Below are 25,755 nucleotides of genomic sequence, written 5' to 3' on the forward strand. Positions count from 1 at the left end.
CATAGGCAGAGACAAGGTAGTGGTCAGGAAAGGAGGCTGGGGATGTGGGTGTAGGACCACACCAATGGGTCGGCTGGGCGCTCTTGTCCTCAGGCCTCAAGCCTACCACTGTGGTAACCAGAAAACTTTTAATTGTTGATATCTTGCAAGGGATGGTGAAAGATAATTGTGGCTCAGAGGTAAGTTTCTATACGAGAACTCCTTTTAATTTTGTGGGTCGGACCTGCAAGCACTGTAGATGGGACCGCACCCCCCCCCATAGCAGCGTCTTCTGACTGCTGACTTAAAGCCGCTCAGCCAGGATGCTTCCCCATCGTTCTCCTTCTGAAGCACTTTCTTAGAAGTAGCAATGGAGGCACTCACTCAGGAATCAGATCTATCAGTCCATTTCTGGAATGAAATATAGTTGTGATCATATGATCTGATATCCTTCTTCCTTCATGGAGACAGGTTCATGTTCCAGAGAAAAGGAGAGGTGGAAGCAGTGTCATGCTAAAGACTGTAGGAATATTTTAATGCTTTAATTACATTATGTAATAATATTGCAGTCTATTTTACAAGTTAAAGATATGAGAATGTATGAAATAGAAATGGTAGGGGGAAAAAAAAAACAAACTAAACGTGGGTCAGGAAGGTGAATTCTTCCAACACCAGAGGCCAAAAAAAAGCCTACAGGTCCCAAGGAGGAAGCCGGGCAGGCGACAGGTGTAGTATATCGGCTCCTGGTATGGGTTTGAACTCATGTTTGCACCAGGAAGGAGTCGAGGTTTGTCTCCTGCCTTGGTCTGTGGTTGAGAGTGTAGTCTTGTCAGTGAAGATGGAAGTTTTGGGAGGAAAAAATGCATCTGGTTACCTACACGGAGTTGGTCCCCTGGTGGCCGCAAGTGGGTTCTGCGTTGAGGGAACTGGGTAAAATGTTGAAAGTAAATGTGTGGAAGAAAAAGTAAACCGCTTCCTCTTCCCCCCAACCCCAAATTCTTCAAGTGCACACGAGTTCTTCTCTCAGACGTAGAAAAGCCTCACTCTGGATGTGCTTACAAGAAGATCGTCGTCAAAAAACTTTGTCTCTATGATGACGTTCCCCCTGTGAGAAAGGGAGATGAGAGGGCAAGAGAAAATGTGAGCACGGCACGAACCTGTCCACAGATGGTTTCCACGTGGGTTCTCTGGTAGTGCACCACCTGCAGTCTTAGCTTGGGGCCTTTAAAATCTTTGTCCAGGGCTGGAGAGATGGCTTAGTGGTTAAGTGCTTGCCTGTGAAGCCTAAGGGCCCCGGTTCAAGGCTCGATTCCCCAGGACCATGCTAGCCAGATGCACAGGGGGGTGCACGTGTCTGGAGTTCGTTTGCCGTGGCTAGAAGCCCTGGCGCACCCACTCTCCTCTCTCTGCCTCTTTCTCTCTCTGTCACTTTCCAATAAATAAATAAAACAAATAAACAAAATCTTTGTCCAGCTGCTATACACTTCCAATCCCAGCACCCACAAGGCTGAGATGGGAGGGGTAGGAGTTCAAGGCCAGCCTGGGCTACATAGTAAGCGCCTGTCTCAAAAAAAAAAAAAAAAATGAAAGAGCTTTGTTGTTCTTACACAGCATTTCAGTACTTGTGTGATTCATTTGTTTTCACCAAGCTCAGAAGTGAGAGTATATCTCCATGCCTTGGAACAGTAGTATCTTTTGATAGAGTGCTTTGAGCATAAGCTGACTAAGATAACGTGGATCCCTTTGAGAGAATTCCACTACAAATGGATGCCTGAGGGTTCTGACCTCAGGGGAGGTGCTGGGGTTTGGTCTGACCTGCAGGGACTCTTGAGATTTTGGGTAGCAGCATCTTTATTTCTATTTATTTATTTATTTATTTTTGAGAAGGGTCTCACTCTAGCCCAGGCTGGCCTGAAACTCACAGGGATCCTTCTATTACTGCTACACACAGCTCATCCTCTTTTAATCTCTGGGCCAATCGATTTTCTCCCCTGAGCAGGATCCTTCTTCTGCTGTACCTCAAGGAAGCCATACATGCATTCCTGCCCCAGGATTTTCCAAGCTGCCCAGGCCTCCAATCTGTTCTACTGGCTAGAGATTGTTTCTATGGTTTACGACCAGAGAACTTTTAAGTGATGTACTTTATTGTGAGGATGGAATTTTATTTTCCTGGGTAATTATCTCAGTATCCTCATTTTGTATTTTGTTTGGTTTTTGTCTGTGGCAGAGCTGTGGATCAAACCTAGGCTCTTGTGTGTGCCAGGCAAGCACTCTACCAATGGAGCTCATCCCTATCAGTGCTCCCATTTGTAAAAATGGAAGAGACTATGGCCTTACTAAATCACTTTTGAGGTCTTTTTCTTTTTTTAAATTATTAAATTATTATATTTTTTGAGGGAAGTACAGAGCCAAGGACAGACACCCATGTGGCGAGAGATTCCACATGGAGGGCCTGGAAAAGCTGTGGAAAGTAAAGAAAAAGGAAGTTCGAGGAGCTCCTGCCATGTGGGAGCTGGAGGAGGTACAGGAACCCATGTGGGGAGTAAGGGCTGGGGGCTCTCTCCTCCGCTCAGCCCAGGCCTAGCTGAGGGACTCACCCACAGCTGGAAGTTCCCAAGTGGTCAGAGAGCCTCCTTTTTCTTTTTCAGATTTTTATTTATATATTTATTTGAGAGAGAGAGACAGAGTGAGAGGGAAAGGAGGGTAAGAATGGGCGCAACAGGGCTTCCAGCCACTGCAAACAAACTCCAGACGCATGTGTCACCTTGTGCATCTGGCTTACGTGTGTCCTGGGGAACCAAACCTGGTCCTTTGGCTTTGTAGGCAAATGCCTTAACTACTTACTAAACCATCTCTCTAGCCCCCTCTTTCTTTCTTTCTTTCTCTCTCTCTCTCTTTCTTTCTTTTTTTTTTTAAGACAGGGTCTTAGGTAGCCCAGACTGGCCTTAAAACTCCTGATCCTCCTGTCTCCATGTCCTGGGATTACAGGTATGTACCACCACACCTGGCCTCACTTTCGAGTTAAGAAGAAATGTTATGGCTGGAGAGATGGCTTAGCAGTTAAGGTGCTTGCCTGTGAAGCCTAAGGACTCAGGTTTGATTCCCCAGTACCAGCTGCACAAGGTGGTGCATGCATCTAGAGTTTATTTGTAGTGGCTGGAGGCCCTGGCAAGCCCATTCTCTCTCTCTCAAATGAATAAGTTTTTTTTTTTTTTTGTTTTTTTGAGGTAGGGTCTCATTCTAGCCCAGGCTGACCTGAAATTAGTCTCAGGATGGCCTTGAACTCACAGCAATCCTATTTCTGCCTCCCAAGTGCTGGGATTAAAGGCGTGTGCCACCATGCCCAGCTAATAAAATTTTTAAATTTTTATTTATTTATTTGAGAGTGACAGACAGAGGGAGAAAGAGGCAGAGAAAGAGACAGAGAGAGAATGGGCGCACCAGGGCCTCCAGCCACTGCAAACAAACTCCAGATGCGTGCGCCCCTTATGCATCTGGCTAATGTGGGTCCTGGAGAATTGAGCCTCGAACTGGGATCCTTAGGCTTCACAGGCAAGTGCTTAATCACTAAGCCATCTCTCCAGTCCTCTTTTTATTTTTTAAAATACATTTATTTTAAGAGAGGGAGAGAAAGAGGGAAAGAGAGAGAGAGAGAGAGAGAGAGAGAGAGGGAGAGGGAGGGAGAGAGAGGGAGAGAATGGGCATGCTAGGGCCTCCAGCCACTGCAAACGAACTCCAGATGTATGTGCCCCCTTGTGCATCTGGCTTACATGGGTCCTGGAGAGTCAAACCAGGATCCTTTGGCTTTGCAGGCAAACACCCTAACTGCTAAGCCATCTCTCCAGCCCCAATAAAAATTCTTAAAAAAAAAAAAAAAAGAAGAACAACAACAACTGTTTTGGGGATCCTCAAAGGTTAAGTACTATTTTGGGGGCTCAAAATAGCAAGACATGATATAATACAAAGGTATTATAATAGACTTACTAGTTTTAGTACTGTCATTTATCAGGATAAGGAATAGCCAGTGGTTACTTTTCTGCTGATTACTACTCCTCAGCTTATACACACACAAAAAAAGGTAACACTGGGGGCTGGAGAGGTGGCTTAGCGGTTAATAGCTTGCCTGTGAAGCCTAAGGACCCCGGTTTGAGGCTCAATTCCCCAGGACCCACGTTAGCCAGATGCACTAGGGGACGCACACATCTGGAGTTCGTTTGCAGTGGCTGGAGGCCCTGGTGCACCCATTCTCTCTCTCTATCTGCCTCTTTGTCTCTCTGTCTGTCGCTCTCAAATAAAGTACCAAAAAAAATTTTAAAAAATAATATTAAAAAAAAAAAACAATACTGGGGCTGGAGAGATGGCTTAGAGGTTAAGCACTTGCCTGTGAAACCTAAGGACCCTGGTTCGAGGCTTGAGTCCCCAGGACCCACGTTAGGCAGATGCACAAGGGGGAGCATGTGTCTGGAGTTTGTCTGCAGTGGCTAGAGGCCCTGGTGCACCCATGCTTTCTCCTGCTCTCTCTCTCTGCCTGTCACTCCCAAATAAATAAATAAATAAAGATAAACAACAACAAAAGCAATACTAGCCAGGCATGGTGGCACACACATTCTTTCCCAGTAATTGGGAGAAATAGGAAGATTGCAGTGAGTTTGAGGTCACCCTGAGACTAATTCCAGGTTAGCCGTGGCTAGAGTGAAACCTTACCTTGGAAAACATAAACAAAAACAAACAAAACAAAACAAAGCTATACTAAAATTAAAATTTTATTAAAAAGCCAAGCTGGTAGTATATACCTATAATCCCAGAACACAGGAATTAAAGAGGCTGAGGCAGATGATTGCAAATTTGAGGCCAGATTGGGCTACCTAGCAAGTTCTAGACTAATCTAGGCTATACAGTTTGACTGTCTCAAGAAAACAAACAGCCCACTGCTGGTGGCGGAGGAAGGCACTACTGCTGGAGGTGTACTGGATGTGACACTGCTCTGCAAGTGGCGGTGAGGAGGCCCTCATCCACGGTGGCCTAGGCCCAGCATGTGGAACCCGTGATGCTGGCAAAGCCTTAGACAAGAGCCAAGCCCCTCTGTGTGTGCCTGCATCCAGTTATGAGCCAGCGATGAGTCAGTAGGTGGAGGCCCTTTGCGCTGAGCACCAAGGCAACCTGATTCAGGAAACTAATTCAAGAAACTAGGGGAATGGCCAGCGGCGTGGCAGCACACACCTTTAATCCCCACATTTGGGTGGCAGAGGTAGGAGAATTGAGTTGAGTTCGAGGCCACCCTGAGACTACATAGTGAATTCCACGTCAGCCTGGACCAGAGTGAGACCCTACCTTGAAAAACCAAAGAAAGAAAGAAAGAAAGAAACTAGGGGAATGGTAGGCGAAACTGAAACTGATCAAGAGGGGAAACCCCGCCAGGTGCAGTTATTAAGGGCTACCCAAGGAATTTGAGGCCAAGGATATCATTGAAGAGTACTTCAAATGTAAGAAATGAACAAATAAAATCTGGCTCATTAAAAAACAAAACAAAACAACTCATCTGAGCTGGGTGTGGTGGCCCAGGCCTATAATCCCAGCACTGGGGAGGCAGAGGTAGGAGGATCACTCTGAGTTTGAGGCCACCCAGAGAATACAGACTGCATTCCAGCTCAGCCTGGGGTAGAGTAAAACCCTACCTCAAGAAAACAAAAAACAACCCCCCAAACAAACACAAAACAGATCTGTGGGCACTAGTACTGAAACAACAAATTCATTTTGTTTTTGTTTTTTTCCAGGTAGAGTCTGGCTGTAGCCCATGCTGGCTTGGAACTTACTCTGTAGGATCAGGCTGGCCTCTAACTCATGGCAATCCAACGACCTCTGCCTCCTGAGTGCTGGGATTAAAGGCGTGTACCACCAAGCCCAGCTGAAACTGTTTTTGGCAGTTATGGCCACAGAACTCAAGGCCTCGTGTATGCTAGGCAAGCACTGAGGGCATCCCTAGCCCTATTAAAAAATTTTTTGAGGTAGAGTCTCACTCTATTCCAGGCTGACCTAGAATTCACTCTGTATTCTCAGGGTGGTCTTCGATCCTCCTACTTCTACCTCCCGAGTGCTGGGATAAAAGGTGTGTGCCACCACACCCGGCTAAAATATTTGAAAGTTTATTTTTAATTTTTTTTTTTTCCAAGGTAGGGTCTTGTTCTAGCTCAGGCTGACCTAGAATTCACTATGTAGTCTGAGGCTGGCCTTGCACTCACAGTGATCTCCTACCTCAGCCTCCTGAGTGCTGGGATTAAAGATGATGTGTGCCACCACACCTGACAATATTCTTAATTTACTGATGAGGCATCTCTCAAGCCCCCTTATCTTTTTTTTTGGTTTTTCGAGGTAGTGTCTCACTCTAGCTCAGGATGACCTGGAATTCACTATGTAGTCTCTGGGTGGCCTTGGAACTCACAGCGATCCTCCTACCACTGCCTCCCAAGCGCTGGGATGAAAGGTGTACTCTATCACGCCTGGCTCTATTTTCTTTTCTCTCTTCTCTTCTCTTCTCTGTTTTTTTTCTTTTTGAGACAGGTCCTCACTCTGTAGCCCATGCTGGCCTTGAATGCATGACAATCCACCTGCCTCAGCCTCCCAAGTGCTAGGATTATAGGCATAAACCAGCATGCCCAGTGAATGACAATTTTCTCTCAAGAGAAAATAGCAGCTGAGCAGTTACAGACGATGCTTTCTCTCTCCCTCCCTCCCTTCCCCTCTCTCTCTCTTTTCTCTTTGGTTTTTCAAGGTAGGGTCTCACTGTAGCTCAGGCTGACGTGGAATTCACTATGTAGTCTCAGGGTGGCCTTGAACTCATGATGATCCTCCTACCCCTGCCTGGCTCTCTCTTTTTTAAAAGTTTACAGGTTTTATTACATTCAAAGAAGAGCCAGGCGTGGTGGTGCATGCTTTAAATCCCAGCACTCAGAAGGCAGAGGTAGGAGGATTGCTGTGAGTTTGAGGAAAGCCTGGGACTACATAGTAAATTTCAAGTCAGCCTGGGCTAGAATGAGACCCTACCTCAAAAAAAAAAGGAGGAAAGAGTATTTTAAAAAAGGGAGAGTATACACTAGCAGACGCCAGTAAACTAGAAAGGAGATATAAAGGGAATAGAAAGGAAGGGGGGGGTACTTAACAGGATGGTGTGGTGGTTTGATTCAGGTGTCCCCCATAAACTTAGGTGTTCTGAATGCTAGGTTCCCAGCTGATGCATATTTGGGAATTAATGCCTCCTGGAGGGAGTGTATTATTGGGGGCGGGCTTATGGGTATTAAAGCCAGTTTCCCCATGCCAATGTTTGGCACTCTCTCCTGTTGCTGTGGTCCACCTTCTGTTGGCCAGGGGGTGATGTCCACCCTCTGCTCATGCCATCGTTTTCCCCTGCCATCATGGAGCTTCCCCTCGAGCCTGTAAGCCAAAATAAATCTCTTTTTCCCAGAAGCTACTCTTGGTTGGGTGATTTCTAACAGCAATGCGAACCGGACTGCAACAGATGGTATTGTATATATGTAAGTAAAACAATAAATTAATGGGGGTGAAAAGGCCTAAGTGAGGTCAGGGGAAGAGATTAATTAAAGGAAAGGTGGAGGGAGGGCTAATCAAAATCTAAAAGGATATAAATAAATCATAGGGAAACCTACTTTTTTTTGGACAATGGAACACTCAGAAGCTTTAGATTGTTACTAGAAAATTTTCAGTGCCAGGGATGGGATACCTTCCAGTGAGTTGTTGGCCAGGGAGGTCCCTGATACCCCCAAAACATTACAGGCCACTGCCGAGGCCCTTGGTTTCCCACCAGGAACAGATGGTAAGACCCTATTACTGAAGACTCCACATACTTGGGCTGCAAGGCCACTGAGAAATCCTGCTGGAACTGAGCTGATAACCTCTTCCGTGTAGACTAGTGGACAGAAAGCTGGAAGAAGCCATTCTGCATGCAGTTCAATGGCAGAGAGAGAAACCACCACTGAAGATACTCAACAGTGGACATTGCAAGCCTTATATTTTGCCAGCCAGGACAAATGAGCCAACGGGTGCAATAGTGGCATGTCTGTCATGGTGGAAACCAACTGCTCAAGCTGGCCTTGAACTCTTGGTGATATTCCTATCTCAGCCTCCCAAGTACCATGATTATATTTGGCCCTGATTATATTTGTTGACAAGATAACTGTTCTTTGAGCAGGTATAGTTAAATGACAGGTAAGTCTCTGAAAACCTGCACCCAAACACTGTCCTCTAAGACAGACTTTGAGGACTACCAGATTGTGGTAGGGTGATCCAGACAGCAGAGCCCAGAGGATGGCCATTAGGAGAGAGAGCAAAGTTGCTAGATTTGATACCTATTATGTGCCAGTTCCCTTTCACATCGTCTCGTTTTACCCTCACTCCATATCTGTGAGAGAGAATTATTCATTTTTTGTTTAACGGTGAAAGTGCTGGGTGTGGTGGCCCATGCCTTTAATCCCAGCAGATGTAGGAGAGTATTGCTGTGAGTCAGAGACCAGCCAGGGACAACAGAGTGAGTTCCAGGTCAGCTTGGGCTAGAGCGAGATTCTGCCTCGGGAGGGGGCGGGACTGAAAAACAAGAGCAAGGCTCAGTAGCAAGATATTATTGCCAAAGATGATAGCAGCCAGGGTGAACAGGAAATTTAAAAATGTCTAATCTAAGCTTTTTGAGCATTTCTACTCTATCACATTGTCTTTCCCATAGGGCAAAGTCAGCTAACTGTAGATACTCCTGGGCACTTATTTTTTGTGTGTGTGGTGTGTCTCAGGGTGGCCTCGAACTCACGGTGACCCTCCTACCTCTGCGTCCCAACTGGTGCGATTAAAGGCGTGTGCCACCATGCCTGGCTCACTCTTTAACTCTTGTTCCTCCTTGGATCCCTGCCCCATGAATGGGACCAAAGAGTTCCACCTGCCGAGAATGCCTGAGACACACTTCAGTTTTCTGGGATCTCACTCACGTTAGGACATTGGCTGGCATCATCTGGGACTCGGGCGCTGCCTCTATCAAGGACTGCCAGGTATTTGTGGAGTTAGGGATCACAAAGCCAAACTCGAAGAACCATTCTGAAGGAAGAAGAAAAAGCCAGTGAGCAGGTGCTATTTGCCGTCATGGGGGAGCCACCAGCTAACTGTCCCCTCCTTTACAGTGAGCATCTTCCTATCCCAGAACTACCAAAGGCAGCTATCAGAAACCCCATAGCCCAGAGGCAGAACAAGACCTCCACAAGGCTGTCTTCTGAAATGCACTGAGGGTTGCTGCTTAGAGGGTCTGACAGACAAGGACCAGTAAGCAGGACACAACATAAGCCACATTTTCTTAGAAGTAGCATGGATATGAACTAAAAAGACCTACTAGTTCCTATATGACTTCTTATGCTTCAAGGGAAAGCTCAGTGCAGGGAGCTAGGATGCTGCAGGCAGAGCCTTGTACTACAGACACTTCCTCTGAGACCACACGCTGATACTATATCAGCACCCACCCAGGCACAGGTGCAGTGCTAGACAGCAGCCTTGCTTTGGCTTGTTTACACTGGGGTTCCCCAATGTTGTAGAATATAGGAACCCTGTTACCAATCAAGTTTTCATAGCATTGTTTTGTCTTTTGTCCCTGTCACTCTAAGCTCTGGCTTAAGGGCACGCAAAGCAGGATACCTTCTAGGCACTGCCCTTTGAAGTACACCTTTTGTTCCAGGCGGAATTTTTCCATTTGTTCTGCTGAGGAAAAGTTCAATTCTCGAGACACTGCCTTGCACTTGAGGATTTTCTTGGGAACACGGGCTGATATAAGAAAAAGAAATGTTGGTAAAATGGCTGGGCGTGGTGGTGCATACCTTTAAGCCCAGCACTTGGGAGACAGAGGTAGGAGAATCGCTCTGAGTTTGAGGTCAGTCTGGGACTATAGAATGACTTCCAGATCAGCCTTGGCTAGAGTGAGACCTTACCTCGAAAAAACCAAAAACAGCAATCAAAAACTTCAGAAACTGTCTCAGTGATGGCATTCAATTCCTGCTGAAGGAAGAAGTCTCTACTGGGTCAGAGTGTGATATCACAAGGAGCTCAGATCTAGTGCTTTACAGAGCTTGCTCTCTGAAGCACAGGGTTGTATGGTACCCTCCTCTGAGTGGCCCTCTTTGATGTGGACCCTCACTACTTACTCTAGAGAGATAAATATGCAAACTTTCTTTTGGAAAAAACTGAAGTCTTAGTTTACACATTTCCTGTTTTTTTTTTTTTTTTTTTTGCTTTGGAGGCAAGGTCTCATACAGACCAGACTAGCTTCTAATTCATGACTTAGTTGAGGCTGGTTTTGAACTCCTGATCCTTCTGCTTCAGGCCCCCCAAGTGCTGGGATTATAGGAGTGTGCCACCACACACAGCTTTGGGTATGTTCTAATGCTAAAATTTCAGCACAAAATGGATTTTGGGAAATGGAAGAAAGGAATTTAAAATGGGTACAAGGGCTGGAGATGGCTTAGCAGTTAAGGTGCTTGCCTGCAAAGCCAAAGGATCCAGGTTCAATTCCCCAGGGCCCACATAAGACAGATGCACAAGGTGGTGCATGTATCTGGAGTTTGTTTACAGTGGCTAGAAGCCCTGGCACATCTATTCTCTCTCTTTTGTCCTCTCTCTCCTTTTCTCACTCAAAGAAATAAAAATATTTTAAAAAACGGGTACGGCGGGGGAGGAGGCTGGAGAGATGGCTTACTGGCTAAATATGCTTGCCTGAGAAACCTAAGCCAGGTTTGATTCCCCAGTATCCATATAAGGCAGATGCACATGCGTTTGGAGTTCATTTGTAGTGGCTGAAGGCCCTGGTGCACCCATTCTCTCTATCTGCCACCCTCTTAAATAAATGAGTAAATAAATAGAAATTTCTAAAATGGGAACAGGGCTGGAGAGATGGCTCAGCAGTTAAGGTGCTTGTGTTGAGAGCCTAAGGACCCAAGTTTAATTCCCCAGAACCCACATAAAGCCAGATGCACAAACTGGCACATGCATCTGGAGTTCGTCTGCAAATGGCTGAAGGCTGTGGCATGCCCATTCTCTCTGTCTGTCTTCTATCTCTCTCTGCTTGTAAATAAATACATAAATTTAACATGGGCATAACAAATGTTAGCAAGACACAGATTTGTGTGCTGCACCTTCAGGGTTCATCTGCCTATTGTGCAGTAATTAGCTCCCTGATGCCAGGCTCTGTTCTGGCATTGGTCACAGCCCATGTACACAAGGGGTTGGAAAGCACCTTCATGTTCCACTCCAGGGATAGACAGGTCTTCTGTTCCTTGCCAGAGGATCTTCCCTGTCTCGGCATCCCGAAGGTTCATCCAATTTCTGATCAAATATGATTAAGGAAAAGTGAGGCTCTAAAAGTAACTCTTACTGTGTACTCTAGTGTGTCTCACTTTGTTTGTCCCAACTGCTGAGTGCCATGAAAGCTGCTAAGGACATGTAAGGCATTCCAAAAGATATCTAAAGGAAGAGGCAGAGCCCTATGGAGAATTTTTCACCATTGTCAGGAATGCAAGGGTAGGAACTGAGATGTAGTTCAGAGGTGGAAGGTGAGGCCAGGGAAGGAGAGAGAATACAGAAAATGGGGGTGGGGGAGAAATATCATTAATAAGTTAATTCAAATTTTTTTCCATATTGAAAGTGTTCAGCAAAAGTCCAAGTTTTATCATAGTAATTTGCAGAATGTCAAAGATAAGCTTCCACCCAGAGGAAAAACATATATAGGGTGAAAATCAGGATGGAGGAACAGGCTGGGCATGGTGGCACACGCCTTTAATCCCAGCACTTGTGAAGCAAAGGTAGGAGGATCACCATGAGTTCGAGGCCACCCTGAGAATACACAGTAACTTCCAGGTCAGCCTGAGCTACAGTGAAACCCTACCTTGAAAAAAAAAATCAGAATGAATCAGGAACCCCAGAGGCCAGAAGAAAACTCAGTAGTACCTTTAACATTCTCAGAGAAACAATTCCTGATGCAAACTATCAACAAACTTTTACTTTCTCAATAAACTGATAACATGTTCAGGTCAAATGACGGGGAAAGTCAAGGAATGAGACGATATGGGATCCAGAAAGCAAGAAATATAATGCAAAAGGCAAATGTATAAGCCACAGAGTAAGAGGGAGGGAAGTCCCAAGACAAGCGCCCTAAGAGAAGGACAGATGCAGATGCGGGAGGGAGGGGTCAGGGCAAGATGATGAAAAACAAGTTTTCTTTGCAGAAGATGAAATTCACAGAATGAGGGCTGGGGGGCTTGCTCAGTGGTTAGAGGCAATTGTTTACAAAGCCTGCCAGCTCAGGTTTGATTCCCATGTAAAGCCAGATGCACAAAGTGGCACATGTGTCTGGAGTTCATCTGTGGTGGCAAGAGGCTCTGCTGTGCCCATACACACTTTCTCTCTATATCTATCTATCTATCTATCTATCTATCTATCTATCTATCTAACTATCTATCTATCTATCTATCTATCTATCTATCTATCTATCTATCTATCTATCTATCTATCTACCTACCTACCTACCTACCTATCCATCCATCCATCCATCCATCCATCCATCCATATTTTGTTTTTTTGAGGTAGGGTTTCACTGTAGCTCAGGCTGACCTGGAATCCACTATGTAATCTCAGGGAGGTCTGGAATTCACGGTGATCCTCCTATTTCTGCCTCCTGAGTGCTGGGATTAAAGGCGTGCACCACCACGCCCAGTTAAAAATATTTTTTTAGGGAGCTGGAGAGATGGCTCTGCAGTAAAGGTGCATGCTTACAAGGCCAGGTGGCCTGGGTTCAATTCCCCAGTGTGTCTGGAGTTTGTTTGCAGTGGCAGGAGGCCTGGCACACCCATACTCACTCTGTGTCTGCCTCTTTCTGTCTCTCTCTCTCAAATAAATAAATAAAAATATTTTTTAAAAACCCACAGTTTTTAAGCCGGGTGTGGTGGCACATGCCTGTAATTGGGAGGCAAAGGTAGGAGGATCATTGTGAGCTTGAGGTCACCCTGAGACTACATAGTAAATTACAGGTCAGCCTGAGCTAGAGTGAGATCCTACCTAGAAACCACCCCCCCCAAAAAAAAGAAAAGAAAAATTAAAAAAACCTATAAGAATAATTCACAGAATATCCAATAGGCATGGAAAGGAGAACTATTCAGTTAGGGAGAACCAAAGAATTTTTTTTTGTTGTTGTTATTTATTTATTTCAAAGGGAGAGAGAGAGAGAGAGGGAGGGAGAATGGGTGCTCCAGGGCCTCCAGCTACTGCAAATGAGCTCCAGATGCATGTGCCCCCTTGTGCATCTGGCTTATGTAGGTCCTGGGGAATTGAACCAGGGTCCTTTGGCTTTGTAGGCAATAACACCTTAACTATGAAGCCGTCTCTCCAGCCCCCAAAGAATTTTTTAAAAAGTTATTTATTTATTTGCGAAAGATAGAGAAAGAGAAAATGGGCATGGCAGAGCCTCTAGCAACTGCAAATGAACTCCAGATGCATGTTCCACCTTGTGCATCTGGCTTACATGGGTTCTGGGGAATAGAACCCAAGTTCTTGGGTTTTGCAGGCAAGCACCTTATCTGCTAAGCCATCTCCCCAGCCTGATTTTTTGTTTTTCTTTTAAGGATAATTACTGACATACAGTGTTGACACAGGCATGAGAACTGAGACAGATTACAGACCATTAGATGATGCCCCATGAGATGGGACCAAGAAGGACATATAGGCATGAAGGGTTATTTTTTTTTAATCTATTTATTTGTTTGAGACACAGAGAGAGAGACAGAGGAAGAGTGAGAATGGGCATGCCAGGGCTTCCAGCCACTGCAAATAAACTCCAGATGCAGGCACCACTTTGTGCATCTGGGTTATGTGGGTCCTGGGGAATTGAACTGAGGTTCTTTGGCTTTGCAGGCAAATGTCTTAACCACTAAGCCATCTCTCCAGCCCTATTTTTTTTGAGATAGAGTCTCACTGTAACCTAAACTGACCTAGAACTCACTATATAGGCCCTAAACTCATGGTGATCCTACCTCAGCCTCCCAAGTGCCAGGAGTAAAGGCATATACCTCTACCCTTGGCTCAAGGCATGAAGAGTTAAGAAATAAAACTGGACTGTTAGACGGGTATGGTGGTGCAAGTTTTTGATCTCAGCACTTGGGAGGCAGAGGTAGGAAGATTGCCTTGAGTTCAGGCTACCCTGAAACTACACTAGTGAATTCCAAGTCAGCCTGGACTAGAGTGAGACTCTACCTCAAAAAAACAAAAAACAACAATAAAAAATGTTGGTTGGCATGGTGGTACGTGTCTTTAATCCCAGTACTTGGGAGGCAGAGGTAGGAGTATCACCTTGAGTTTGAGGCTACCCTGAGACTACATAGTGAATTCCAGGTCAGCCTGGACTAGAGTGAAACCCTGCCTTGAAGCAAGCAAGCCAACAAACAAAAGCCCCAAGTCTCAACCAAAAAATTCCTTAAAACAGTAAGAACAGAGGTGGACTTTGATGACTGACCAGATGACTGAAAACATTTTTGTTTTGACAGCTTTTAGCTAGACAGATTTTTCAGAGGAAAAGGGCTTGAGTTTTAAGACTCAAAGGTCAAGCCACTTCCAATCTCTAGAGAGGAGGATTAGGTAGACAGGCTTTAAAGGTGGGGGGGCTGGAGTACTATTTATAAATACCACCCTCTGGGTCAGTCAGGTCTTTTCTCATTTAAAGGCTCTCTGGTGATTTGCTCAGGGGATGAGCACAGAGGAACACTTGCTGCTAGAAGCCTTCTATTCAGAGAAGTCCTGGGTATTAGGACCCTCTTATTGTGACGAGGCTGAATAACATACCCTCACATATAACAGTGGGAGCAAAACCGAAGGCAGTGAGAGGATGAGTGGTAGAGTGGGAAGGGAAAGCTTGGGATTGGAAGAAGCCACTTAGATGAATAGATGAGTGGGGTATAGGTCAATGTACTTCAGATATGAACGCAAGAAATAAAGAACTTAAAATGTGCTGTTACAACCCTCTAGGAGCATTCTGGGAAGAGCACACTGGCTCTAGGTGTCTTAATTAACTTTGAATGAAAATGGCCAGATCAGCGCTCATGTCCAGAGCCTCACTGGCCAGTTGAAGGAGGAAGAACAGTGAGAGAAATCAGAAAAGAAAAGAGAGTAGAGAGAAGGAATGGAGAAGGCAGAGAGGGGAAAAGAGAAAAGAAACAGGAAGCACAGGGAGAAAGTCACAAGGGAGAGAATGGGGGATGAGGGGAAAAGAGGCATCCAGATGCTCATACATAACTCATAAATGCTGGGCATGGTGGTGCATACCTTTAATCTCAGCACTTGGGAGGCAGAGGCAGGAGGATCGTTGAGTTTGAGGCCACCCTGAAACTACATAGTGAATTTCAGGTCAGCCTAAGCTAGAGCGAGACCCTACCTTGAAAAACCACCCCCCCCAAAGAAACCAAAAAAAACCCTCCCCCCAAAAAACATAACCCATAAATTACAGACAGGGTCAGGACAGAAGGGAATAAAAAGGAAGAGGCTCAGAAAATCTCAGATGAAATTTAGTTTATTCCTACTCTGATATTATATAGGTCCTCCCCCTGCCCAGGTAAGATTTCATTCTAGCTCAGGCTGACCTGGAATTCAGTCTCAGAATGGCCTTGAACTCATGGTGATCCTCCTACCTCCCAAGTGCTGGGATTAAAGGCCTGCGTCACCACACCCAGCTATTATATAGTTCTTATTCTGTAGCCCAGGCTGGTCTCAAACTTGTGGTGATCCTCCTGCCTCAGCCTCTCCAGTTGCTAGGATTTCAGGTAAGAGCTGCTATGCTTGGTGACAATTTCAGTACTAACCTACAACCCCATAGGGAATATCAGCAACCCCACTGAGGAGTCCCCTGTAGAATGGGGGCAGGGAGGAGGGAAAAGATGGTACTAACACATGGTATATACATATAAAATATGTTTTTAATAATAATAAAAAATATTTTGTCTGGAGAGATGGCTTAGTTGTTAAGGCACTTGATACTAAGCATAAGGACCCAGGTTCAATTTCCCAGGACCCACATAAACCAGATGCACAAGGTGGTGCATGCATTCAGAGTTCATTTGCAGCAGCCAAAGGCCCTGGCATGCCCATTCCTTCCCTCTCTGCCTCTTGTTTTTCTTCTTTCTTTCTTTCTTTTTTTTTTTTTAGGTAGAGTTTCACCTTAGTCCAAGCTGACCTGGAATTTACAATGAAGTCTCAGGGTTGCCTTGAACTCACTACAATCCTCCTACCTCTGCCTATAGAGTACTAGGGTTAAAGGCGTGTGCCACCATGCCTGGCTTCTCTGCCTCTTTCTATTTTCCACTCACACATAAAGTAAATAAGTAAAGCCTCCCCCATGTAGACCAGCAGACAGAAAGCTGGAAAAAGCTATGCTGCATGCAGTTCAATGGCAGAGAGAGACAGCACCAGTGAAGATACTCAACAGTGGACACTGCAAGCCTTAAATTTGGCCAACCAGGCCAAATGAGCCAGTGGGTGCAATAGTGGCATGTCTGTTATGGGGGAAAGCAAATGCTCTCTAATTGGACTGGAGGCCCGCTCCATGGGAAGGAATACATCCCTGATACTGAAAACCTACAACAGGGTAGTCATGAGCTCTAAGGGTGTAACGTCTGCTGCTGTCTGGCTAAATGTATATACTATGCTCAAACTACCCAGATAGCAAGCACTTCTCTCAATGTTCATACCTTTATATTAACGCTACTCTCACTTTTGGTTGGAGAACCTTCTCTTTCCAGATGGCAGTGACCTTAGGATGACTCAGAAGGCACTATGGTGCTGAGAAGTGACGGAGGAGTGCTCAGCACTGAAATATCTCTTGCAAGGCTCAGGGTCCATTTTGGAAAATATGGCAGAAAGAATTTAAGACCCAAAGGAAAGGCAGGACTCCTTACAATGCCCTCCATCAGATACAAAATGGCCTAGATATCTATGACCTCCCAGGGCCTGACACTACCTACACAAGACCACCATAATAGGAGGAAAAGATCATGACATCAAAATAAAAGAGAGACTGATTGAGAGGGGGAGGGAATATGATGTAGAGTGGAGTTGGAAAGTGGGGGTAGGGGGAAATTACCATGGGATATTGTTTATAATTATGGAAGTTGTCAATAAAAATAAAAACAAACAAATAAAATAAAACAAAAAACAAAGTAAAAAAAAAAAAAACCAAAGTGAACACTTTTAGATACTAAAGCTCTTAGCCAAAATTACCTTTGTAAATGTGTTTTCCTTCTACATCTCTTTAAAAAATAATTTTCCCCTTTAAATCCCTTCATAAAGCTATATATTTTTCTTTCTTTTAAGCCAAAACATTGTTCTACTAAGGACTCTTTGTGATGGGCATATACTTACTTTTAGCATTGACTCAACTGGCTGCACAGCGCCAGCTGGATAACCACGCGAACCTGCGGTTCTGATGAAGTAGGACGGGCTGGCAGGGGCGTTCCCTGTCAGTTTATTCCTGGCACCATTATTTTCCTTTGCCATAGCCAGAGCCACAGGGGAGGGCCACCCAGCAGGTTTGCTTTTGATTGGTAACAACAGCAGAGGTTATGGATTCCCTTCCCTGCCTAACTTGCCTCTCTCCTCCCCTGGAAACAGAACATGCCAAACAGCATGTAATCTGATATGCTCAGAACTTGCGGTTGCTACTTGGAGAACATGGAAGTACCACTGAGCGGAATGGACACAAGAAAATTCTGTCCAGTTGTCTTTGGCAGGGATGTCCAAGTTTCGTAGCTTGGCTTCCTTTAATTCTTCAGTTTTGTACTTTTATTTATTCTTTCCTAATTTAATTCATATATAGTGTATTTTGATCATATAAACTCTCTATTAGCTCAATTTTAACTTTTAAAAGTTTGCTAAAGCTATTTTTCTTCTTGAGCAGGGTCTGTCACTGAACCTAGAGCTTACTGATTCAGCTAGCCAGTAAGCTCTGGGGATCTGCCTGTGTCCACCTCCCCAGCACTGGGATTACACCACACAGCCATCATGCTTGGGATCTTACACAGTGCCCATTCTTTCTCTCTCCCCCTCTCTCATAATAATAATAAGATGATGGAGAATGGAGTTTCAAAGGGGAAAGTGGGGGGAGGGAAGGTATTACCATGGGATCTTTTTTTATAATCATGGAAGTTGTTAATACGAATTTGAAAAAAAAAATTCCCAGCGTTTGGGAAGCGGAAGTAGTAGGATCACCGTGAGTTTAAGGCTAGCCTGAGACTACATAGTGAATTCCAGGTCAGCCTGGGCTAGAGGGAGACCCTACTTTGAAGAAAAAAATAGTATTAAGCATGGTGGTGCACCCTTTAGTCCTAGCATTTGGGAGGCAAGAGTAGGAAGATGGTTGTGAGTTTGAGGCCAGCCTGGATCAACAGAGTAAGTTCCAGATCAGCCTGGGCTAAAGTGACACCCTAACTTGAAAGAACAAAACAAACAAAAAGCATTGAAATTGATTTATACTGGGGCTGGGGAGGTGGCTCAACAGTTAAAGATGCTTGCTTGCAAAGCCTGTGGTCTTGAGTTATCCCCAGTCACTTATAAAACTAGAAAGGCTAAATAAATAAAATATTTACAGAATTACTTAAAAGGGCTAGAGTGATGGCTTAGCAGTTAAGGCGTTTGCCTGTGAAGCCTAAGGACCCAGACTTGATTCCCCAGTACCCACATAAGCCAGATGCACAAGGTGGCACATATGTCTGGAGTTTGTTTCTGTGGCTAGAGGCCCTGGCGGGCCCATTCTTTCTCTTTTTCTAATAAGTAAATAAATAAAATCTTTAAAGACATATAACTGGAAAAGCGTTTATTTGCAGTAGTAAAAAACTCTGGCACACCTATACCCAGCACATTCTAAAATAATTATTTTAGAGCCAGGTGTGTTGGCACACATATTTATTACTCTCAGTACTCAGTAGGCAGAGGTAGGTGGAGCACTGTTATTTTGAGCCCACCCAGAGACTACATAGTGAATTCCAGGTCAGCCTGGGCTAGAGCAAGACCTTACCTCGAAAAACCAAAACCAAACCAAACCAAAACAAAACAAAAACTTTAGGGGTCTGGGAGATGGCTAAGTGGTTAAAGTGCTTGCCACACAAACATGAAGACCTGAGCCTGGATCCCTAGCATCCAAATAAAATGGTGGGTGTGGTGGTGTATACTTTTAATCCTAGTGCTTGATAGGTAGAGATAGGGAATCCCTGGGGCTCATTAGCTAGTCAGTCTAGCTGATTGGTGAGCTCCAGGTTTAGTGAGAGACCAAGTCAAAGAATAAACAGGGCAGTAACTGAGGAGGGTACTTGACATTAGCTTCCACATCAAATGCACACATGTATGAGCACCTGGACCCACAAAGAGCCGCATTCATATGAATATACATACACATACACACATGCACACTACACATATACACACACAAGTTGTGTCTTTTTTTCTTCTTTTTCCCAGGCCCAGGCTGATCTGGAACTTTCACTCTGTAACCCCAGGCTGGCCTTGAACTCATGGTGAGCCTCCTACCTTAGCCTCCCGAGTGCTGAAATTATAAAATTAAAGGTGTGTGCCACCATGCCTAGCTTTGTGTTATTTTTTTAAAATGTTTTTCTTTTCTTTTCTTTTTCTCCCCGAGGTAGGGTCTCACTCCATTCTAGGCTGACCTGGAATTCACTCTGGAGTCTCAGTGTGGCCTTGAACTCGTGGTGATTCTCCTAACTTTCCCTCCTAAGTGCTGGATTAAAGGTGAGCGCTATCATGCCTGGCTCAGTTTAATTTGTGTGTGTGTGTGTGTGTGTGTGTGTGTGTGTGTGTGTGTGTGTGTGTGAGAGAGAGAGAGAGAGAGAGAGAGAGAGAGAGAAAGAGAGAGAGAGCCACTGAAACTCAACTCCAGATGTATGCATCACCTTGTGTGTCTGGCTTATGTGGGATCTGGAGAGTCAAATATGGGTCCTTCAGCTTTGCAGGCAAGTGTCTTAACTGTTAAGCCATCTCTCCAGCCCCATTTTGTTATTTTTTGAAGGAAAACATATTCATATATTATCTGAGTAAGTAGGTTTAACTTGTAACTCAAAATTATAAAGTCAAATGAAAAATTAGGACAGGGCTGGAGAGATGGCTTAGCGGTTAAGTGCTTGCCTGTGAAGCCTAAGGACCCCGGTTCAAGGCTCAGTTCCCCAGGTCCCACGTTAGCCAGATGCACAAGGGGGCGCACGCGTCTGGAGTTCGTTTGCAGAGGCTAGAAGACCTGACGCGCTCATTCTCTCTCTCTCCCTCTATCTGTCTTTCTCTCTGTGTCTGTCGCTCTCAAATAAATAAATAAAAATTAAAAAAAAAAAAGAAAAATTAGGACAACACTGATGACAGACAAAGGGCAATGTATTTAATGTAAGGAGCACTTCTATCAGAAAGAATAAGACACACAACTTGAACACTAGTGGGGAAATGCAAACTTCAGTTGTCAGACTGACTCTGGAGCTGGCTGCTACAGAAAGGGAGAAGGAGCTGCCCAGAGTCTCCAGGGCCATGGGCAGGTTTCAGTGAGGGCCAGAAGGTGGAGCACGGCTCTGTGAAGAGCTGGGGAGGCAGGGGTCTGTTTGTAAAGGAAGAGCCTTTGGGACTGGCAGCAGTGTGAGGAGTATAAAGCCAGAAGATAACAGCATAGGAAATGGGGGCTTGGAGGAGCCTACGCTTGGGAGGTCCAGGAAGTTCATAGGGAGACTAGTCATGGGTCCTTTATAGCCTGTTCTTAAGGTTTCCAGTTTGGTGAGGGAGAAAGAAATTATTTTGGTGCCAACACTGCCCAAGGGCTTTGCCTCTGAACACTTTCTCTTTGGCCATTTCATGATTTCCACTGATATTTTCCAGACAGCACCAGATCCTGATATTTCCTCCATAGATCTCCATCACCACTGGTTTTCTGTAAGAACTTCCTAATTATTTTCTTGCCTTCATTTCTTTTTCCTCTATATTAATCTTTTCTTTTTGCATACATATACATGTGGTGCGTTCATACGAGTGTTTTTTGTGTGTGTGCGCGCAGGTGGAGGTCACTGGTTGTCCTTGGTGTCGTTCTTAGTCGCTCTCCACCTTATTCTATGAGATAGGGTCTTTCACTGAACCTTGAGCTCACTGATTCTAGTAGACCAGCGGGCCAGTGAGCCCTAGTGATCCTCTGCCTCCCCAGCATTGGGATTACAGGTATGTGCCACCACACCTGGCATTTTACATGGGTGCTAGGGATCCAAACTCAGGTCTTTAGATACTTTACCCCACTGAGCTGTCTCCCTCCCACCCACCCACCCACCCATCCATCCATCCATCCATCCATCCATCATCACCATCATCTATCTTTTTTACTTTCCTTTTCTTTTTGTTTTTTCGAGGTAGGGTCTTACTCCAGCCTAGGTTAACATGGAACTCACTCTGTAGTCCCAGGCTGGCCTTGAACTCACAGTGATCCTCCTTCCTCTGCCTTTAATCCCAACACTGGGGAGGCAGAAAAAAAAAAGTGTGTCATGTGTCACCATGATTGGCCCTCCACTTTTTTTTGTTTGTTTTTCGAGGTAGGGTCTCATTCTAGCTCAGTCTGACCTGAAACTCAATATGTAGTCTCATGGTGATCCTCCTACCTCTGCCTCCCCAGTGCTGGGATTAAAGGCATGTGCCACCATGCCCAACTACTATTTATTTTTAAGTTAAAGTTTCCTAGGATTGCTATGAATTATCACTGGGCAATCCTAATGAGCCAGTTCTTTTGTTCTTCCTTTGCAAGACTTCCCCAGGGAGAACTAAGCATCGTCACCAGCTCTGGCTTTAACATCTCACTCCCCAGACAGCCAGAACCTGTGTTTTCCTCCAGGGAGTGTGCTAGCCTTTGACTTTCAGAGGGCAAGCATTATGGAAGCCCTGTGTTTTGTTATAAGAGAAAGATCACTTTCCAAGTCCGAAATCATGCCACTGGATATCAAGAATAAAACCCAGCTTTCCATCAGCAGAGAAAATCTTTCATCCTTTTTTAGTTTTGTGAAGCAAAATGGAGTAGGCTCTTACCAGAAAAGTTTCCTGGGGACAGATGAGGCCAACTTTCCCCACAGGTAATATAGGAGTGTGAATCTTAAGAGTCAGAAAGACAAAACCCTAAAGTGAGTGGAAGCCTCCACTACTATTTATTTTTATCTGAATTGGTAAAGAGAATGTAACACACCTAGACTTCTTCCTGAAATTAAAGGAACACAAAATAAACTGTCACATTGATACTATAATTATGTTCACAAACTGATTTTCAGGGGAATTGACACACATTAGGCTTCTTTAGGACCTATAATTTCCAAATAGCAAAGAGGAATGGCCTCTGAGCTAAACCTCTGGAAATGCTTTGACTGAAGAACTTTAAAGAACCCATTCAGGATAGTCAACCCTAAAACAACCCACTCTTAAATCACAAAAAAGTAAACTTCTCATGTTGAGGAAAATGAAAGGCTTAAAGGACGCAGAAGGCAACAGACTCATCGACTTGAGAAACAAACAAACATGACCTCCTTACCCTTATGTCACTACCCATCAGGGATATTTTAGAGGTTACAAGGCGAGGAATACACGTCCATAGCAGTCTCTGGAAACCCTCTGGGTGTGTACCCTTGAAGGCCCACAACATGTAACTGCCTGGGACTGGAGACTAGCATGATGACTAACTGGGGTTCAATGTTCTTCCATTTGTTCCTTCACTTGCCAAGTTCTTCAGAGATTGCTTTCTGTGCTGGCAGGTAAAAAACTTTTCTTGGGGTAGGGGTGGGAGCTCCCCATGTAGCCCAAACTGGTTTCAAACTTATAATCTTCCTCCCTCTATTTATTAAGTGTTGAGATTACAGGTACACAACTATTTTAATTATTTTTATTTTTTGGTTTTGCTTTTTTGAGAAAAAAAAGTTAGCAGTAGTCCTTAAGTTGATCTACAGATTCAATGTATGTATGTATGTATGTGTATATATATATATATGTGCATATATATATATATATATATATATATATATATATATATGTATTTTTTTTTTTTTTCTTTTGAGGTAGGGTCTCTTTCTGGCTCAGGCTGACCTGGAATTCACAATGTAGTCTCAGGGTAGCCTTGAACTCATGGTGATCCTCCTACCAATGCCTCTCAACTCCCAAATGCTGGGATTAAAGGTGTGCGCTACCACGCCCAGATTATTTCTTTATTTGAGAGCGAGAAAGAGGCAGAGAGAGAGAGGGGAGGAGGGGGAGAGAGAGAATGGGCATGCCAGGGCCTCCAGCCACTGCAAATGAACTCCAGATGCATGCGCCCCCTTGTGCATCTGGCTTACATAGGTCTTGGAGAGTTGAACCGGGATCCTTTGGCTTTGCAGGCAAACGCTTTAACTGCTAAACCATCTCTCCAGCCCTCAATGTAATTTTTTAAAATTTATTTTATCTTTGAGAGAGAGAGAAAGAAGCAAAGAAAGGGAGAATGGGCGTGCCATGAACAAAGTCCAAACACATGTGCCCCCTTGTGTGCATGTGCAACATTGCATGCTTGTATCACTGTGTATCTGGCTATATGGAACCTGAAGATTCGAACATTTGTTCTTAGGCTTCGCAGACAAGTGCTTTAACTGCTAAGCCATCTCTCCAGCCCCAACTTTTTAAAATTTATTTTGAGAGAGAGAGAGAGAGAAAGAAAGAAAGAGGGCTGGAGAGATGGCTTAGTGGTTACGCACTTGCCTGTGAAGTGTAAGGACCCCAGTTTGAGGCTCGATTCCCCAGGACCCACATTAATCTGATGCACAAGGGGGCACATGCATCTGGAGTTTATTTGCAGTGGCTGGAGGACCTGGCACTCCCATTCTCTTTCTCTGCCTCTTTCTTTCTCTATCTGTTGCTCTCAAATAAGTAAATAAAAAATATTTAAAAAATTAAAGAAAGAGAGAGAGAGAGAGAAAGAATGGGCACACCAGGGCCTTCAGCCACTGCAAATGAACTCCAGACAGGTGTCCCCTTGCGCACATGTGCAACATTGCATGATTGTGTCACGGTGCATCTGGCTTATCTGGGACCTGGAGATTCAAATAGGAATTCTTAGGCTTTGCAGGCAAGCTCCTTAACTGCTAAATCATCTCTCTAGCTTCTCAATGTAATTTTTATCAAAAGCCCACAGGCTTCTTTATGGAAACTGACAAACCAACCCTAAAATTCAATGGAAATCAAGTGACTCAGAAATGTCAAACAAGAGCTGGGGATATGGCTTGGTGGTTAAAAGTGCTTTCTTGCAAAGCCTGCAAACCCAGATTCAATTTCTAGTACCACATAAAGCCAGATTCACAAAGATGTGCATGTGCCTGGTGTTCATTTGCAGAGGCAAGTTGTCTTGGCATACCCATTCTGTTTCTCTTGCAAATAAATAAATCATATATAAATAAATAAATAAATACACACACATATTAAAAAAGAAATAATCTTGAAAAAGGAGAAAAAGTTAAATGACTCACACTTTTTTTTTTTGAGGTAGGGTCTAGCCTAGGCTGACCTGGAATTCACTATGTTGTCTCAAGCTAGCCTCGAACTCACAGTGTGCACCACTACTCCCAGCTACATTTCTTTTTTTTTCGAGGTAGGGTCTTACTTTAGCCCAGGTTGACCTGAAATTCACTATGTAATCTTCTCAGGGTGGCCTCAAACTCATGACAATCCTCCTACCTCTGGCTCCTAAGAAGTGCTGGGATTAAAGGCGGGTGCCACCACACAGGTTCACTACAGAAGCCAGGTGTAGTGGCACACACTTGTAGTCCCAGGACTTTGAAGATGGAGGCAGGGAGATCAGGAGTTCAAGGTCACTCTCAACTACACAGTGGGTCTGAGGTCAGCTTGGGCTATGTGAGACCGTCTCAAAAACAAAACAAAAAAGTAGTAATAAAAACCATGGGCTGAGAATGCAGCAGTGTGGGTAGAGTGCTTGTCTAGTGTGTACAAAACTGGGGCTTAAGTTCCCAGTACTACACGAACTGGGTGTGGTTGCACAAACCTGTAACTCTAGGACTCAGGAAGTGAAAACTGGGAGAGGATCAGAAGGAAGTTCAAGGTCATTCTCAACTAAATAGGAGTTTGAGGTCAGCTTGGACTACATGAGATCTTATCTTAAAAATGAAACTAGCTAGCTGGGTGTGGTGGCACATGCCTTTTGAGTTTGAGGTCACCCTGAGACTACATAGTGAATTCCAGGTTAGCCTGGGCTAGAGTGAGACCTTACCTTGAAAAACAAAAATGAAAACATAAAAACAAAACAAAACTAAAAAGAACAGTATCAAGCAAAGTCAACATGCTACAAAGCTACAGCAATTAAGACTATAAGTACAAGGAGAGAAAACATACAGCTCAATGAGAAGGAATTCAGAGTTTATAAATATACTTAAGGGCTGGAAAGATGGCTCAGCGGTTAAGGCACTGGCTTATAAAACCTAAGGACCTGGGTTTAATTCCCCAGCACTCACATAAAGACAGATACATAAAGTGGTGCATGATGTGTCTGGAGTTTATCTGTAGTGGCTAGAGGCTCTGGAGCACCCATTTTCTCTATCTACTTCTTTTTCTCTCTCTAGCCCAGGCTGACCTGGAATTCAATACGTAGTCTCAGGGTGTCCTCAAACTTACAGGGATTTGCCTTCCTCTGGCCCCTCCCTGAGTGCTGGGATTAAGAAA

At 44.5% G+C, this 25,755-nt stretch overlaps 1 protein-coding gene across 1 annotated transcript in view; it reads right to left on the reverse strand.

Annotated features, from left to right (window-relative positions):
• Positions 1-505: 505 nt before the first annotated feature.
• The window catches only part of Pde6d (phosphodiesterase 6D), a 68,192-nt gene continuing 42,942 nt past the window's right edge, over positions 506-25,755 (reverse strand). Inside the window, exons 2-5 of the mRNA XM_004662241.3 lie at positions 11,252-11,340; positions 9,661-9,786; positions 8,967-9,072; positions 506-1,084 (exon numbers count right to left, since the gene is read on the reverse strand). Coding sequence (XP_004662298.3) covers positions 1,003-1,084; positions 8,967-9,072; positions 9,661-9,786; positions 11,252-11,340 — 403 coding nt within the window. The 3' untranslated portion in view covers positions 506-1,002. The remainder of the gene's footprint in view (positions 1,085-8,966; positions 9,073-9,660; positions 9,787-11,251; positions 11,341-25,755) is intronic.

The sequence above is a fragment of the Jaculus jaculus genome, chromosome 4 (assembly GCF_020740685.1).
Source record: "Jaculus jaculus isolate mJacJac1 chromosome 4, mJacJac1.mat.Y.cur, whole genome shotgun sequence".
Taxonomy (NCBI): Eukaryota; Metazoa; Chordata; class Mammalia; order Rodentia; family Dipodidae; genus Jaculus; species Jaculus jaculus.